This window comes from Gobio gobio, assembly GCF_949357685.1.
Source record: "Gobio gobio genome assembly, chromosome: 15".
Taxonomy (NCBI): domain Eukaryota; kingdom Metazoa; phylum Chordata; class Actinopteri; order Cypriniformes; family Gobionidae; genus Gobio; species Gobio gobio.
This window is the reverse complement of record NC_137108.1, coordinates 6,319,425-6,336,949: the sequence shown is the minus strand read 5'-3', so window position 1 is coordinate 6,336,949 and position 17,525 is coordinate 6,319,425. Positions and strand designations below refer to the sequence as shown.

Here is a 17,525-nt window from a genome sequence, read left to right as displayed (position 1 = left end):
TTTACTGCTTATAGCATTAATCTGTTCATGATGATTTCAATGAATATACAGCAGAACTCTGAACATGATTTCTCGTTCACAGTGCTCTGTCCCACCTAGAGAGAGGACAGTCTTCTCATGCATATTGAAGAAACGGAGGGATTGCATTCACTGTGCTCTTCAGATTTGACCTTCTCACTGTTAGTTGATCAATGCACGACTCCAGTTCTTCTGTGCTGATGTGTCGGACTGTATTTTGCATGTTTTACCTCACAGTTTGCAGTATTCTGTGTTTGTGTGTTTGCAGGTTTGCTGTGTGTGTGTTTAGTGATTGGAGGACAAATGCAGATCTGGATTTTAGTGCTTGTCTCAATGTAAATGTTGGTATCCACCTTATTTTGCAATGCGTAAGTAAGCTATTTTCTGTGAATGTGCCAGACATCTGATTCATTGGCCACTATAGGGCAGTAAATAGTGCAGTAAGTGGTTTGCGCTTCAAATCAGTGCGTTTATATTTACAATGGAATATTTAAATGTGACAACAATTACTAGTTTGCAACATCAAGCTGCATAACGGACTGTTTTTGTTTGGCTTAAATAACTGGAAGCGGCTTGAACCGGAAGCCTCGCACATTCAAGTTACAAATCTTACTTTATAAATAAGGTGGATAGTCCTAATGTACTAATACAGCATGATTCCTGTCAGAGAGAGAGACCTGGGTTTTTCAAAATGTTACCATCCCATGGTAAAAATCAGTTTATCCAAGTATTGTATGATCACAACCCAAAAATGAGTCGCAGGGCTGTTCAAATAAATGCAGACAGACAGATAGACAGACAGATAGATAGATAGATAGATAGATAGATAGATAGATAGATAGATAGACAGACAGACAGACAGACAGACAGACAGACAGACAGACAGACAGACAGACAGACAGACAGACAGACAGACTGACTGACTGACTGACTGACTGACTGACTGACTGACTGACTGACTGACTGACTGACTGACAGACAGACAGACAGACAGACAGACAGACAGACAGACAGACAGACAGACAGACAGACAGACAGACAGACAGACAGACAGACAGACAGACAGACAGACAGACAGACAGACAGACAGACAGACAGACAGACAGACAGACAGACAGACAGATAGATAGATAGATAGATAGATTGATAAAACTGGCTCACTGTGAAATGAAGCTGCATCTCCACTGATGTTTACAGACCAGGGTTGCCAGGTCTATGACACAAAACTAGCCTGATAGCCAATCAAAAATATCCCAAAGCTATATATATTAGGGGTGTAACGGTAAAACCTACTTCATGGTTTGAGTTCTCCGGCCACCAGGTGCTGTTGCCGTGCGGATGGGCGTCCGGGGCACATTGGGGTTTTCTGTTTTAGTTGAGGATGGTATTGTTAAATTGGCACCAAATTAAATAACGAATCAGTTTTTACAACAAAAATGAGTCAATCAAAAACTTACTTCAGCTTCTAACGCAAAATGAATTTCCTATTATCACTGTGAAGCTGCTTTGAAGCAATCTGTGTTGTAAAGAGCGCTATATAAATGAAGGTGACTTGACTTGATTATGACCAGGTCACGCTTAGTTACATGAATCCTCTTGACCGTTTAAACTGCCCTGTCAATCATCTTGTCACAGTTTAAACCTTCCACATTCAATTGAATTTAATTCCCTACCGTATCGGAGAGAAATGTAGTCGCACGTTGATCTGCCAGTCGTCTTTCATGCGCAGAATCCTCATGTGTTTGCAATTTAAATATAATGATGCATTTAAAACTTAATGGCCAAACACATTACAAAAGTTCACAATGCTGTTGCAGATGAAATACAATGTGGATAATATTAAAGAAATATATTTTAATCAAGTTAGATAATAAAATCACTCAATCCCCTTTATCTAAACTTCTCTACTTAACCGTTGGACTCGAACATCATGTTGGGATTTTTCTAACAAAAAGTTTGTGCGCATGGATCTTCACTTCGATTCTAACAGGAAATTGTAGACCATCCGGGGATCTTTGAAATAGTCATTTCAACATACTACGAATTGGGACCTACTAATTCTATTTTCGATTACTATTTAGGACGGATAGTATGCGAATTATGAGGCACCACAGGAGTTCAGATGCACGCAAGAGTTTTCTAGTAGCCTATACGCTGAGTTTCGGTTGATTTTTATGACACACTCCACAAACTTCACAGAAAGGAAACCAGGATGGCAGAAAGCAGCATCCTGTATGTTTTCTTTATTTTACAGAAGCACAACGTTTTGTTTTTATTGTGAGTGTAAAGAGTTTCGAATGATGTCTTACTCTTATCTGTGTGACCATAAATGAAACAAAATCATTTGGCATTGCGCCGATTTGAAGTCCAGTGATGAAATATGTGTGTCCTGGGAATGGGAAGCCTCAGGTGCCGCTTCAGAGGTGAAGAAGGCTCTTTCTCTGGCTCTTTCTCTGGCTCTTTCTCTGGCTCTTTCTCTGGCTCTTTCTCTTGAAAAAGTGTAATATTAAACATGTGATTAAACTTAAAACTGTATGCCAGTTTTCCGCCATTCAACTCTCACACGCAAAGAAAATAACAGTTTAGGCTACGCACAACATGTTAATCAAATCAATACATTTGGAAACTGCGCAATCTATCAATTAGATAGATAGCGAACATGTAAACGAGGGGACCTTGGCCCCCCAGGTCCACTTATTCTAACGTATATAAAAATAAATGAAAAGAAAGCTAGCATTGGCTATTTGTTTCTTTTTCCTGTCGTATCAAACCGAACCGTGACCCCAAAACAGAGATGCGTACCGAACTGTGACTTCTGTGTACGTTACACCCCTAGTATATAGGCTATTTTAAAGTCACTCTTAGGCATTATACAAACTTCAAATTTTAAATCACTATATGGTAGTATTCATAAACATCATAATGTATTCAAAATCATAAAAAGCAATTCTCCTCTCTCACAAAACTTATCTTGCACAATTTTATCATTGGTAGATTATAAATGGAGTAAAATATTACAATACAAGCCTTTCAGTCAAATGCGATTAATGCAGTATATTAGACCTTCAACCGCAGGGGAAATATAAAATTAACCCGCGGCAACAATTTAAATGGAGCCCAAATCCATGGGAAAACCACAGACTTGGCAACCCTGGTACAGATTATGATGTTTCCAGTTTTGCATATGTCATATGAATAATTTGGCATATTGCTGGGGCTGTGCATTTCATGATATTAATCCAATTTAGTACTTCTAGTACTTTGGCATGATAAATGATTTTGGCACTATGTTTGAGGTCCAATGTGAAATCCTGTCCCGGAGAAAAACCTGTTGAGAGCCACTGATCTACACACACTGCATTATTTTCACAGCACCATGGGGTGTTGTAGATCCAATCCTAAGGGTTGATTAGTCGTCTTGTAACATGTGTGCACTTACTATTCTTTTAAATGTTAAAATGCCTTATATCACTAACCATCAATTCACTCTAAAAAGAGCTTTACTCCAGTGATTTTTGCTATCAAAAAAATCTGTGCGCTTGAATCTATGCACGGCACTGACCAGCCATGCGGTGCGTGACAGTATTTCCATGACTTGACACACATTGCGCCTTATTAAACAAATCTACTGTACGTGCTGGTGAGATTGAGTTCTGGTGCCCGTGTTTGAATGTAAGATCTGCTTGTGTGCCCGTTGAATCGGTTGCATAACGAGACACACTAATTAGCTGGACAGCAATCAATGGTCAATAATTAACAGAGGTTTACTTTGTTCTTTGTGTTATATTAATAATGACCGGATATTATTATTGTGTCTGACAGTTTTGTATAATATGTATAAACTATATGGCAATTTATGTTTCTTACATTTATTTATACTTTTCAAAGCAAAAAATAAAATCTATATTTGAAAACAATCTTGATCTGTTTCTCATTCTTTTCTGCTTCAAAGAAAAATCTATATTTATATCAATAATACTATAATATGCATTAGCCTGACAAAGTATTGCTAGTGATATAGGCATACAACTTTTAGTCTTAATTGGAGAAAACTATTGAACATTTTTCCAGCATTATTGCCAGGAACAAATATTTATTTAGGGCATGTTGTCACAGGGGAAGGTCTGGGTTACTAATGTAACCCTCGTTCTCTGAAGGAGGAAACGGAGACGTTACGTCGGGTCCCGCCAAGTGGTAACTAAACGAGCCAATGAACATTGGCCAGTGAGATTTGCATGCAGAGTCACACCCAACCAGACCTAGGGGTATAAATATTACCGGCATTATTCACTTAATTCAAGTTTTGCTGAGGAGCCGACAGGATCCAGGCCATTCAACGGTGGTTCAGAGCTGTGGCAGGGGGGATTTAACAGTACATTAGTAACCTAGACATTCCCATTCAAGGGATAGTTCACCCAAAAATGGAAATTAGCCCATCATTTACTCACCCTCATGTCATCCTAGGTGTATATGACATTCTTCTTTCAGACGAATAAAATCTGAGTTATATTACACAAGTCCAGGCTAATCCAAGCATTAGAATTGGATTCATAGTTGCTCTGTTTTTGAAGTCCATAAAAGTGCATCTGCCCATCATATAACTGCTCCACACGGCTCTGGGGTGTTAATAAAGGCCTTCTGAAGCGAATCGATTTATCAAGTAAACTTTTGAATAAACTTTAAAATAAAGTTTTAAATATGGATATTTTTCTTACACAAACGCATCGATTCGCTTCAGAAGGCCTTTATTAACACCCCAGAGCCGTGTGGAGCAGTTATATGACGGACAGATGCACTTTTTATGGACTTCAAAAACAGAGCAACTATGAATCCAATTCTAATGCTTGGATTAGCCTGGACTTGTGTAATATAACTCAGATTTTATTCGTCTGAAAGAAGAATGTCATATACACCTGGATGACTTGAGGGTGAGTAAATGATGGGCACAGAGAGGTCACAGGACGGGATGAGGCGCGGTCTGGGAGGAGGCCAGGCGTCTCTCAATCTCATAGCACCTCTCAAGAATCTGATGACCAGGTCATGCTTTCCCATCGACCTGCCAAATAGTGACTTTATTCAACTTTATTCTGGGCCTCAGAAGTGAACTCACGAAGCACCACGACGCATGCGCGAGAATATGACGTAGAGCTGGCGTTCGGGCATCCAGGAAATGCACACTTTAGCTCCATTTTGAGCACTACGCCGAGACCTAAAGCGTGATCAATGTGGAATTCAACAGCTTGGTCTTCCTCTGCTTGTAAACAAAGCTCCTCGCGTCCGGGTCATGTGTCGGGTCAGAACGCCGGCTCTATTCTCACGCATGCTTCGTTGTGCTTCATGAGTTCACGTCTGAGGCCCAGAATAAAGTTAAATACAGTCGCTATTTTGATTTTTTGTTTGCGCACAAAAACTATTCTCGTCGCTTCATAAAGTTATTGTAGAGCCACTGTAGTGAGATGGACTTTGTAACGACGTCTTTAGTGCCTTTTAAGGGTCTTGAGAGTGTAAAGTGCATTGAGCCAATGGAGGCCTTTCTGAGCCATCAGATTTCAACTAAAATATCTTCATTTGTCTTCCGAAGTCTTACGGGTGTCCAACGACATGAGGGTGAGGAATTAATGACAGAATTTTCATTTTTGGGTGAACCCTGTAATTTTTAGTTTTGATGTTAATTTTTGTTTAATTTTTAGTTATTTAATTACTGTAAGTTATGTGATTTTTACATTTTATTACTTTTTTTGTTGTTGTTTTAAATATTGCTATTTTATTTTATTTCAGTTTTAGTTGAAGTTTATAATTTATTTCCAGTTAATAACTTAAACTTATTTCAGTTTATTGCCATGGCAACAATTGAATTTTTTTTATTTTTTTTGTAACAAATCAAGTTTTTCAACTAATATTTATTTTATTTCAGCTTTATTTCAATTAACAGAAATGTTTTTAATAGTTTAAGTTAACGATGATAGCCCTGTAAAAAATCTCAACTCATATATATATAATTATTATTATTATTTTGTATGGACTTTTTGAGTTTTACTTACTCTCAAAAGTTGAGATACCATTTTTATTTTGTCAATAAAAAACATTTGTCAAATCAATTGGATAAACACAGTAAATTAAGTTTAGTTTACTAAAATCAAAAAAGATTTTTGAACAAGTGTCATCTTATAACCAATGTTGGGAGTAACAAAGTCTGTAACAAAGTAATCGGATTACTTTTAAGTAACACAGTACTTTTACATTTACAACAAAATATTGAGTTACTTTTTCAAATAAGTAACCCAAGTTTGTTTTCCCATATATTGACTGACAGTTCTCCTGTCGCCATGTTGGGGGAAATCTGGAGTAAGTGCAGAGGCGCTGTGTGTGAACATGACGGGTATTGTAGTTCAAGATTAAATATGAGCAGGGATTTAATCATCTCAATTATACATAAACAGATTCAGTATTCCTCAAAATGAAGAAAAACAGTGAAATGAAAACTCAGAATATTAATCAAACCTGTATTTAATCTCACTTTATTAACCAATGTTTTTACTGCTGACCTTTAATGATCCAGTTCAACAATACTAATAAGGAAAAATCACTTTGAATAAGCATCACATCTGTGTTTAATTTTTTTTTATTGCTCATGTAAGTGTCGAACTTTGGCAGCACAGCTGAAATGTTTGTTTGAGCTGCGTCCTCTATTGTACAGGCGTGAATCTGCATTTCCTTCAGCCTCAGGTTTATTCATTTCACTTTTGATGTGAAAGGACCTTTACATTTGCCAAAAATAGAGCCCAACCCAAATGAGAGAAAGTTACGTAACGTATTACTTTACATAAAAAGTAATGGAATGAGTTACAACCCCAAATCAGAAAAAGTTGAGACAGTATGGAAAACGCAAATAAAAAATTAGAAGTGATTTCAAATTTTAAATTGACTTGTATTTCATTGCAGACAATATGAACACAAAATATTTCATGTTTTGTCTGGTCAACTACATGTCATTTGTAAATATGCATCTTTTCCTGTCATTCAGACCTGCAACACATTTCAAAAAAAGTTGGGACAGGAGCAATTTAGGGCTAGTAATGAGGTAAAATGGTTAAATAATGATGTGATTTGAAACAGGTGATTGTAATTATGATTTGGTACAAAAGCAGCATCCAAGAAAGGTGAAATCCTTTAGGAGCAAAGATGGGCAGAGGATCGCCAGTTTGCCAACAAATACGTGAGAAAATTATTGAAATGTTTAAAAACAATGTTCCTCAAAGAGAGATAGGAAGAGATTTGGATATTTCACATTCAACAGTGCATAACATAATTAAAAGATTCAAGGAATCTGGAGGAATTTCAGTGCGTAAAGGACAAGGGCGCAAGCCTAAGCTGAACAACCGTGATCTCCGATCCCTCAGGCGGCACTGCATCAAGAATCGTCATTCATCTATAAGCAATATCACCACATGGGCTCAGGACTACTTTGGTAAACCTTTGTCAAGTACCACAATACGTAGTTACATCCACAAATGCCAGTTAAAACTGTACTGTGCCAAAAGGAAGCCCTATGTTAACAGTGTCCAGAAGCGGCGTCGACTTCTCTGGGCTCGGAGGCATCTGGGATGGACCATCACACAGTGGAAACGTGTACTGTGGTCAGATGAAGCAGTATTTCAGGTATTTTTTGGGAGGAATGGACGCCGTGAGCTCCAGACCAAAGAAGAAAAGGATCATCCAGACTGTTACCAGCAACAAGTCCAAAAGCCAGGGTCTGTCATGGTATGTGGTTGTGTCAGTGCCCTTGGCAAAGGTAACTTGCACTTCTGTGAAGGCACCATTAATGCTGAAAAGTACATAGAGATTTTGGAGCATAATATGCTGCCTTCAAGAAGACATCTTTTCCAGGGACGTCCATGCATATTTCAACAAGACAATGCAAAACCACATTCTGCACACATTACAAAGTCCTGGCTGCGGAGGAAGAGGGTACGGGTATCTTCATCACTTGGTGTCTTCAGTCCCTAAACGTCTTTTAAGTGTTGTGAAAAGGAATGGCAACATTACAAAGGGGTAAATGCTTTACTGTCCCAACTTTTTTTGAAATGTGTTGCAGGTCTGAATGACAGGAAAGGATGCATATTTACAAATGACATGAAGTTGACCAGACAAAACATTACATATTTTGTGTTCATATTGTCAGCAATGAAATACAAGTCAAAGTAAATGTAGAAATCACTTCTTTTTTTTTTTTTTGCGTTTTCCATACTGTCCCAACTTTTTCTGATTTGGGGTTGTACTTTTTTAGGGTGTAACGCAACGTTGTAATGCATTACTTTTAAAAGTAACTTTCCCCAACACTGGTCATAACTGCTGCATGTGCTTCTGGTTAACATCCATAACCCACCCATCATGTTTTTCATCTATTAGTCCACGGTTGCCAAGCGTCTGTGAGTTTGGAGAACGGACACATGACACTCCACCCAGTGATGCAATACAATATCACAAACAAATGTAAACAATGTTTATAAAAAAATGCTTTCTAAATCTAATTCATGATCCTCCACTGATTAGTTTGCAAATTGCAGGACAGATTAAACAATAATAAATACAAAGAATACACATTACTATTGATTAACAACTGATGCGTTGATTAGTAGATGATGCAAAATAATAGGCTACTACTTCTACTATAAATATAATAATAACCAACAATAATAATGTGAAATAACTTGCAGTGCAGCATTGCAGTAATGTAGCCATGCAGTGCCAGAAAAAAAGACTTGTTGATCTGTTGAACACGCTGTTAAATGAAAATCATCTGTTCCTCGTGCTGTTCATGACGGGCAGCTGGACTTCTGTAGAGCAGATCACTTCGCTCGCTGTCTCAGAGGCTTCTAGCTACACGTACAGTAAGCAAGATGGATTTTAAAGCTGTCAAGCTTCTGTTTTGTGTGGTTTGTCTGGTGCAATCCAGCCCGGAGCAGAGCTCTACAAAGAGAAAGAATGGGAAAAAAGGTAATAAAAGCATCTTAAAAAAACAGAAAATGCTTTATTAAGATGCAACTTTCACTTCTAAGCTACACAAACTCTATACAACATAAACCCTTTCTGTAACCATATTTTTATTTGTGCATTTTTGCAATAGTTTGCATGAATTATAAAAACATTAGATTTTACTAAATGAGTATTCCAATTTTTGTATTTTGTAAGTTTTTAAGTCAGGGTAAATGTAAAAAAAAAAAAAAAAAAAAAATTGGATATCATGAATTTAAACTGACATTGTTTGTATATTAAAGTGTAAATTCTGTCCTTGTGCTGGAAAATAAGATTTGAACAGTGCTGCTATTGAGGAGCTGAAGAAACAGATCGATCAGATTGTGCAGGATCTGAATCTGTTGAAGGAACAACAAGCCTTACAAACAGGTACTAAAGTATATCTATAATTTCAGTTTCAAAGCAGCTTTACAGAAAATACTGGTCAGACTTTAGATTAGGGTCCATTCTATTAACTTGTAACTATGACTTTCGCCTCAATAAACTCCTAATTACTCCTTATTAATAGTTAGTAAATTAGTTGTTAAGTTCAGGTATTGTAGAATATGGTCATGCAGAATAAGGCATTAATATGTGCTTAAGTACTAATAAACAGCCAATATCCTAATAATATGCATGATAATAATAAAACTAGTTTATAGTGAGATTTGAACCCTAAACTAAAGTGTTACCAAAATACTTTTTAGGAAGATTTCTGTTATCAGCCAATTATAAGTACTGGTCAGAAGTTACACTTACAATTTTTTTGTGTTATGTGTATATTTGAGTAATAATAATAAAGCAATCAAAAGTATGAAAGTCAAATGTGTCCCTGTTTTTATCTCGGGCATCGAAATAACTCATTATATATCATATAATGAAATATTTGTGGTATGTTGTAAAAATTTTGACTTTAAAATGTCTGTCATCTGAGAAAGATGCCTTTTGTAGCCAAAACAGTGTAGTTACAACATCTACCAGCAGGGTATTTTCACATTTCAAACAATATGAAGTACTGTATACTTAAGGTTCATTTAAGTTCAAGTATCTTTTCAAAGTATAATTCATGTAGTAAATATGCTAAAATCAAAGTACTAGTAGTATACTTGTAAGTGTACCATTTCAATAGTTCTTGGGACTAACTGTAGTTAGTTTAAAATAATAATGCTTTAACATAATATGCTTTGAAATATAATAATTTGAACAAAAATATGCTTTAAAAGAATACTTAAGTGTGAACTGAATGTAATGTTTTCAGACACTCAATTGCATGTTCTTTGAAATTAAATGACATTTTATTAAAGTTTATGTATATGAAATGCAATTAGCTGAACTTTAGAGAGCTTTTTGACCCACTTAAATAGATCTTTATAAGTAATTTGATTATTACCTCTAAGAAATATGGTTAAAGTGTACTGGCAAATAGACACACATTTATGGTGAACTGTGAGGTAAAGTGACATGTGGCCAAATATGGTGATCCATACGTGGTTTTTGTGCTCTGCATTTAACCCATTCAAGTCAACACACACACACACACACACACACACACACACACACACACACACACACACACACACACACACACACACACACACACACACACACACACACACACACACACACACACACACAAACACACACAAACACACACACACACACACACACACACACACACACACACACACACACACACACACACACACACACACACACACACACACACACACACACACACACACACACACACACACACACACACACACACACACACACCCAGAGCAGTGGGCAGCCATATTGCTGCGGCGCCCGGGGAGCAGTTGGGGTTTCGGTGCCTTGCTCAAGGGTCTCACAGTTTTTTAAAAAGTACTTAAATGGTTAGTTCACCCAAAAATGAAAAAAAAGAAAGAAAATTACCCCATAATTTACTCACCCTCAAGTTTTCCCTAGGTCTATATGACTTTCTTCTTTCAGCCAAACACAATCAGAGTTATATTAATAAATATCCTGGCTTTTCTAAGCTTTATAATAGAAGTGAATGGTAACTTGGATTTTGAAGCCCATAAAAGCGCATCCATCCTTCATAAAAGTAATGCATGCGGCTCCAGGGGGATAATAAAGGCCTTCTGAAGCAAAAGAAAAATGTCCATATTTATAACTTTCCAAACCATAATCACTGGCTTACAGTAACGGCTGTTCGCGAGTTTAATCATCTTTCATTTAAATTGGGCAGCATTATCTTACTTTACATGTTTTTATTGTTTCAGCATGTTTATTATAAATAATCTCCCATTTCTGTCTGCAATACAGAGTGGGGGAAACGCTCCCCTTAAAGGGTTAGTTCACCCAAAACTGAAAATCCTGTTATTAATTACTCACCCTCATGTCGACCCCAACCCGTAAGACCGTAAAGAAGAAGAAAAATATCTTCATTTGTGTTTTTGCATTTGTGCTTGCGCGCTCGCCTTCAATCATGCAATGCATCGGAATAACATGTTTCTTTGTTTCATAATATAAGATTAATGTTGGGAAATTTAACTTGTAGATGAAGTACCCTATTTGAGATTGATTGTGTATGAATGCATCACAAACAATCCCGTGCTCTATGGGCACTGCCATTAATAGAGGACAAAGCGAAAGTTGTTTTGCACTCCTTGATAAAGGCACATTTAAATATTTTGCGGGAAACATAAATCCGATCAGTCATCCAGATGGCGATCACTTGATGTGAACAAATGTAAACTTGCTGTGTCCTGACTGACTGATGATCACGGATCGCATGTTAATGCCAAGTGTAAACGCAGCCAGAATAAGTTCCTCTAGAGTAGATTATTTCTGATAACAAGCAAAATAAATGACAAGTAAATTACATTAGACACACAGTCGAAATTACATTAGACACTGCTCTCGTATGCTGGATATTTATGAAGCATTTAAGGCTTTTTAGTGAGTCGCACACTGTTTTTGCGCTGGTGTCATATTCTCTCTGATTGATCGTTAATATTTATATCATGTTATCCAAGAATAGTACGTCAAAAATGTGTTTCTACTGAGTAGTGCACCATACTATCCCCATGCCAGATCGATAAACAAACACAGTAACCGTGGCAACGCGTGTGCATCCGCTTAAACCGTCTATAGTTTATAAAGTTATAAATATGGATATTGTTCTTACAAAAACAAAGCGCTTCGCTTCAGAAGGCCTTTATTAACACCCTGGAGCTGTATAGATTTATTTTATGATGGATGGATGCGCTTTTTTGAGATGAAAAAAAAAATGGTACAATTCACTCCCATTATAAAGCTTGGAAGAGCCAGGATATCTTTTGAACGTAACTCGGATTGTGTTTGGCTGAAAGAAGAAAGTCATATACAGTACACCAAGGATGGCTTGAGGGTGACGGCTTTTGTCATCAACATTATAATATCTGCAAGAACAGTTTAAAAAAAGACGTTTAAGGTTTGAGGTACAAGTGCACATGCAATACAACTTGTGTTTCACAGGGGTAATGTCTGCAGGATTTGGTTGTTGATGTACTTGTGGAAAACGTCTCTGAGATATGAGTATGAGGTGTGTGGAATTCAGTGTTGTCTGTTGTGTGTTAGTCACAGCTCATAACAGTACGGCCGTCTAATGACCTGGAAAACACATCTGACTTTTATTTGATCCTTAAGTTCTTTCCTTCTCTCTTCAGTTTGCCTGAAAGGCTTCAAGATCCCTGGCAAATGTTTTCTCGCAGACACGATGAAGAAGACCTTTCACTTGGCAAATGACGACTGCATGGCAAAAGGAGGAACCCTCAGCAGCCCTCTCTCTGGCGATGAGAACGACCAGCTGTATGAGTACGTCCGGCAGACCATCGGGCCAGAAGGGCACGTCTGGTTGGGTGTGAATGACATATTAAAGGAGGGCGAGTGGACTGACCAGACAGGCTCACCAATACGCTTTAAGAACTGGGAGTCAGAGATCACCCATCAGCCTGACGGAGGCCGCAGCCAGAACTGTGCCATCCTGTCCAGCACGGCCAACGGGAAGTGGTTCGACGAGGACTGCCGTGGTGAAAAGGCGTCTGTCTGCCAGTTCAACATCGTCTAAGCTTTTAAGGCCAATTCACACTGCACTGACGCGGACAGCCACCAGATTACAGGACGTCCCTTCTCAAACATTCCACAATCCGACAAACGGTGATTAAACATGTTCAATCGCTGAAAACAAGCATTGAGCAACTCATAGCACACTGATCCGACAAAGGTGTCTGCCGGGACAATGTGAATTGGCCTTTAGTAGAGCAACATGATTTTGGATGATGCATGTACAGTATGCATGGTGAACATATACAATAAGAATGCATAGCAGTCATATAACTCAACTAGTCTTGTGTACATGTAGTAGCACAAACAACTATAAATGTATATATATATATATATTAGTGCTGTCAATCAACCCATTCTCACTCCCAAGGCGTCAAAATCTGAAGCATGGTCAAGCGCCTTCGGCGTCACAATGAATATATATTGCATAGGTGCTCCATGGATTTCAGTTGTTTGCCCAATGCACACATTTTATTATTTGCATTTGTAAAAGCACACATGATTTTATGAATATTTATGGGGTACTTTTATATTTTGGAGCAACTAACCCCACTCCTACCCTAAACCTACACACTTCTCAACAATATAAAACACATAACAGGCAAATAAAAGTACAGTCACAGGTATTTATTGCAAAAACTGCCCAAAAACAGTATAAAAGTATTAACTCGTGTTGCATTCCAAGTCTTCTGAAGTCATACGATATCTTCATGTGAAGAACAGAGTTGATCTTAATGTTTTAATCGCTGAAATGATGTTCCCGCCGCTCTGTGAACACACACACACACACACACACGCAGTCATATCTCATTCAAAAGATACACCTGACTCTTCAGCATGACACACTCGGGCCAACGATTGACACACGAGAGCCAATGATATTTTACAATCAAATCTGACATAACGTTTATTTGGCAGCAATTTTTTAAATTGCGGATGGAGATGCTGATCGCTTTTGGGGATTTTCTTCAGACAAATCAATCGTTTGGCCTTGGAACACTTGGGATATTTGTACTTTTTGAATAAATTGTGTCTGCAGTTGTATCTGCCGGTTATATCCTGTGTTTTATATCATATAACACACAAATGGGTAGGTTTAGGGATGGGATGGGGTTGGGTTGCATGTTCAAACGTGTCTAAATAGCGTAAATAAAAATGGCAATCACAATAAAAAAATCAGTAAATAAAGACCCAATATATATTTTCATCTTGAAGACAACATTCCCATGCCCAACGCGTCTGTGTATGATGCCAAAGGTTTCTCATTGAGATTAATGGAGCACTTGCGCGTCGATATAGTGGAAGACACTTGACCATGCTTCAGGTTTTGACGCCTTGGGAGTGAGAACGGGTTATGTCAATCGGTTAAAAAAATTAACTAATTAATCACACATTTTTTCTGTAATTAATCGCAATTAAAAAAAGCAGCGTTTCACAGTTACTCTCCAAAAAAAGACAGATATTTGTTGTAATGGCATCTTTTTATGAATGAAGGCCAGTATCACTGATACTGATGTCTATGAATTGGATTTTTTTCAACATTATTGATAGACATTCAGCATTACAGTATAATTGAAGCTATTAATTTCAACACTTATTAGTTTTTTTTTAACAACTTAATTTAACTGAACTTTAAACAATCTTCACATAAACCCATTATAATAAATGTTATATTTACTGTGGCCTTCTGTCTAACAGGTAGGAAATATACAGAAATTGAATAAAGCTATCAAACAGTCTGCACTGCATAAATTCTACATTAAATATAGATGAATCCTTATTAAAGCTACAATTTTCTCTGTTATCTTTGTTGATTAACATTAATTGACAGACATCACAGCAACTGGATTATTAGGCCACTGTCGAACATGACACGGATCTGACATTAACTCATTTAAGACTGCTCTTATGACAAGACTCAACAAAACGGGCATTTTGGCATAATTCTGTGTGTTATTGTTTATTCAAGCGTGAAAGAGAACTGGATTATTGGCATGCTGTCTGTGCGTGTGATACTGGTGCACGTATTTCTGCGCATCTTGTGTTGTGGTTTAAAAGCATTTGCATGAGTAAGAGCGTGATCATATCATGTAACGCTAGCCAAAGGATGACAGAAAAAATGGGATGCTGCGTTTAATATTTTTAACACGTTAAACTGAAAAAATTAATTGCATGCGTTAACGCTAATTTTGACAGCACTAATATATACAGGTGCTGGTCATATAATTAGAATATCATCAAAAAGTTGATTTATTTCACTAATTCCATTCAAAAAGTGAAACTTGTATATTATATTCATTCATTACACACAGACTGATATATTTCAAATGTGTATTTCTTTTAATTTTGATTATTATAACTGACAATTAAGGAAAATCCCAAATTCAGTATCTCAGAAAATTTGAATATTACTTAAGACCAATACAAAGAAAGGATTTTTAGAAATCGTGGCCAACTGAAAAGTATGATCATGAAAAGTATGAGCATGTACAACACTCAATACTTAGTTGGGGCTCCTTTTGCCTGAATTACTGCAGCAATGCGGCGTGGCATGAGGAGATCAGTCTGTGGCACTGCTCAGGTGTTATGAGAGCCCGGGTTGCTCTAGTAGTGGCCTTCAGCTCTTCTTCATTGTTGGGTCTGGCATATCCCATCTTCCTCTTCACAATACCCCATAGATTTTCTATGGGGTTATGGTCAGGCGAGTTTGCTGGCCAATTAAGAACAGGGATACCATGGTCCTTAAACCAGGTACTGGTTGCTTTGGCACTGTGTGCAGGTGCCAAGTCCTGTTGGAAAATGAAATCTGCATCTCCATAAAGTTGGTCAGCAGCAGGAAGCATGAAGTGCTCTAAAACTTCCTGGTATACAGCTGGGTTGACCTTGGACCTCAGAAAACACAGTGGACCAACACCAGCAGATGACATGGCACCCCAAACCATCACTGACTGTGGAAACTTTACACTGGACCTCAAGCAACGTGGATTGTGTGCCTCTCCTCTCTTCCTCCAGACTCTGGGACCCTGATTTCCAAAGGAAATGCAAAATTTACTTTCATCAGAGAACATAACTTTGGACCACTCAGCAGCAGTCCAGTCCTTTTTGTCTTTAGCCCAGGCGAGACGCTTCTGACACTGTCTGTTGTTCAAGAGTGGCTCGACACAAGGAATGCGAAACCCATGTCTTGCACACGTCTGTTGGTAGTGGTTCTTGAAGCACTGACTCCAGCTGCAGTCCACCCTTTGTGAATCTCCCCCACATTTTTGAATGGGTTTTGTCTTACAATCCTCTCCAGGGTGCGGTTATCCCTATTGCTTGTACACTTTTTTTCTACCACATCTTTTCCTTCCCTTCGTCTCTCTATTAATGTGTTTAGACACATAGCTCAGTGAACAGCCAGCCTCTTTTGCAATGACCTTTTGTGTCTTGCCCTCCTTGTGCAAGGTGTCAATGGTCGTCTTTTGGACAACTGTCAAGTCAGCAGTCTTCCCCATGATTGTGTAGCCTACAGAACTAGACTGAGAGACCATTTAAAGGCCTTTGCAGGTGTTTTGAGTTAATTAGCTGATTAGAGCGTGGCACCAGGTGTCTTCAATATTGCACCTTTTCACAATATTCAAATTTTCTGAGATACTGAATTTGGGATTTTCCTTAGTTGTCAGTTATAATCATCAAAATTAAAAGAAATACACATTTGAAATATATCAGTCTGTGTGTAATGAATGAATATACAAGTTTTACTTTTTGAATGGAATAAGTGAAATAAATTAACTTTTTGATGATATTCTAATTATATGACCAGCACCTGTATATACACTACAAATAAACAGCTTCTTGCCTTTATTTTGTCATTCAAACTTACAAGGCCCAAGAGATTTCTTATGTAATGCAGTCAAAAAATCACAGAGGCAGATGGATATATAAGGATCATTTGGAGCCAGATTTCATGTTGATGAACTTTTAGTGGTGACTTGGGTGAAAGGAGGTGAGTAGGGAGAGGGGGATGAATAGATAAGCGAGGAGAGAAGTCTGGGCAAGGCAGTGTCCTATACTCTTTCTTTGAGATCTTCTCTCCAGATTAGTGAGTTTTATAGTTTTATTGCAGGGTGTTTGATCTCATGTTATGGCTAAGCAGGAAAACCAGTAGCAAAAGAACCCTATTGATTCTTTTAGTACAAGCATCATCATAGCTCTATATAAGTATGTTCACGAATGAGTTCATTTTGACAAAATACTAATTACTGAAATGTAATCAAAATTATTCCTTATTATTATGTAAGCTAACAGGAACTGTGCATTTATGTAAAACATACAAATAAAATAACATGGCAATTCATAACATTTTTGCTAATTTGTATGAATTGGAACAGTGTCATTTAGTAAGATCTGTTTAACGCCTC

At 37.6% G+C, this 17,525-nt stretch overlaps 2 protein-coding genes across 9 annotated transcripts in view; both read left to right on the top strand.

Annotated features, from left to right (window-relative positions):
* The window catches only part of fez2a (fasciculation and elongation protein zeta 2a), a 29,005-nt gene extending 25,077 nt beyond the window's left edge, over positions 1-3,928 (top strand). For 4 of the 7 annotated variants that reach the window (XM_079836154.1, XM_079836152.1, XM_079836150.1 and 1 more), the window contains one exon: positions 83-3,928. In XM_079836154.1, coding sequence (XP_079692280.1) covers positions 83-99 — 17 coding nt within the window. In that variant the 3' untranslated portion in view covers positions 100-3,928. The remainder of the gene's footprint in view (positions 1-82) is intronic. The other 3 variants (XM_079836151.1, XM_079836148.1, XM_079836149.1) reach the window with 1 other exon arrangement.
* A 4,904-nt stretch (positions 3,929-8,832) lies between these two features.
* On the top strand, positions 8,833-17,460 carry clec3ba (C-type lectin domain family 3, member Ba). 2 transcript variants are annotated; one of them, XR_013817989.1, is made up of 4 exons: positions 8,893-9,015; positions 9,328-9,423; positions 12,729-13,425; positions 16,928-17,460. XR_013817989.1 is itself a non-coding variant. In XM_079836146.1 (3 exons), exons 1-3 carry the CDS (start codon positions 8,919-8,921, stop codon positions 13,127-13,129), a joined length of 594 nt encoding a protein of 197 aa, XP_079692272.1. In that variant the 5' UTR covers positions 8,833-8,918; the 3' UTR covers positions 13,130-14,927. The 2 variants fall into 2 exon arrangements, 1 of the variants encoding a protein (XP_079692272.1); XM_079836146.1 differs by lacking the exon at positions 16,928-17,460 and having other exon boundaries at positions 8,833-9,015; positions 12,729-14,927.
* Positions 17,461-17,525: the final 65 nt, after the last annotated feature.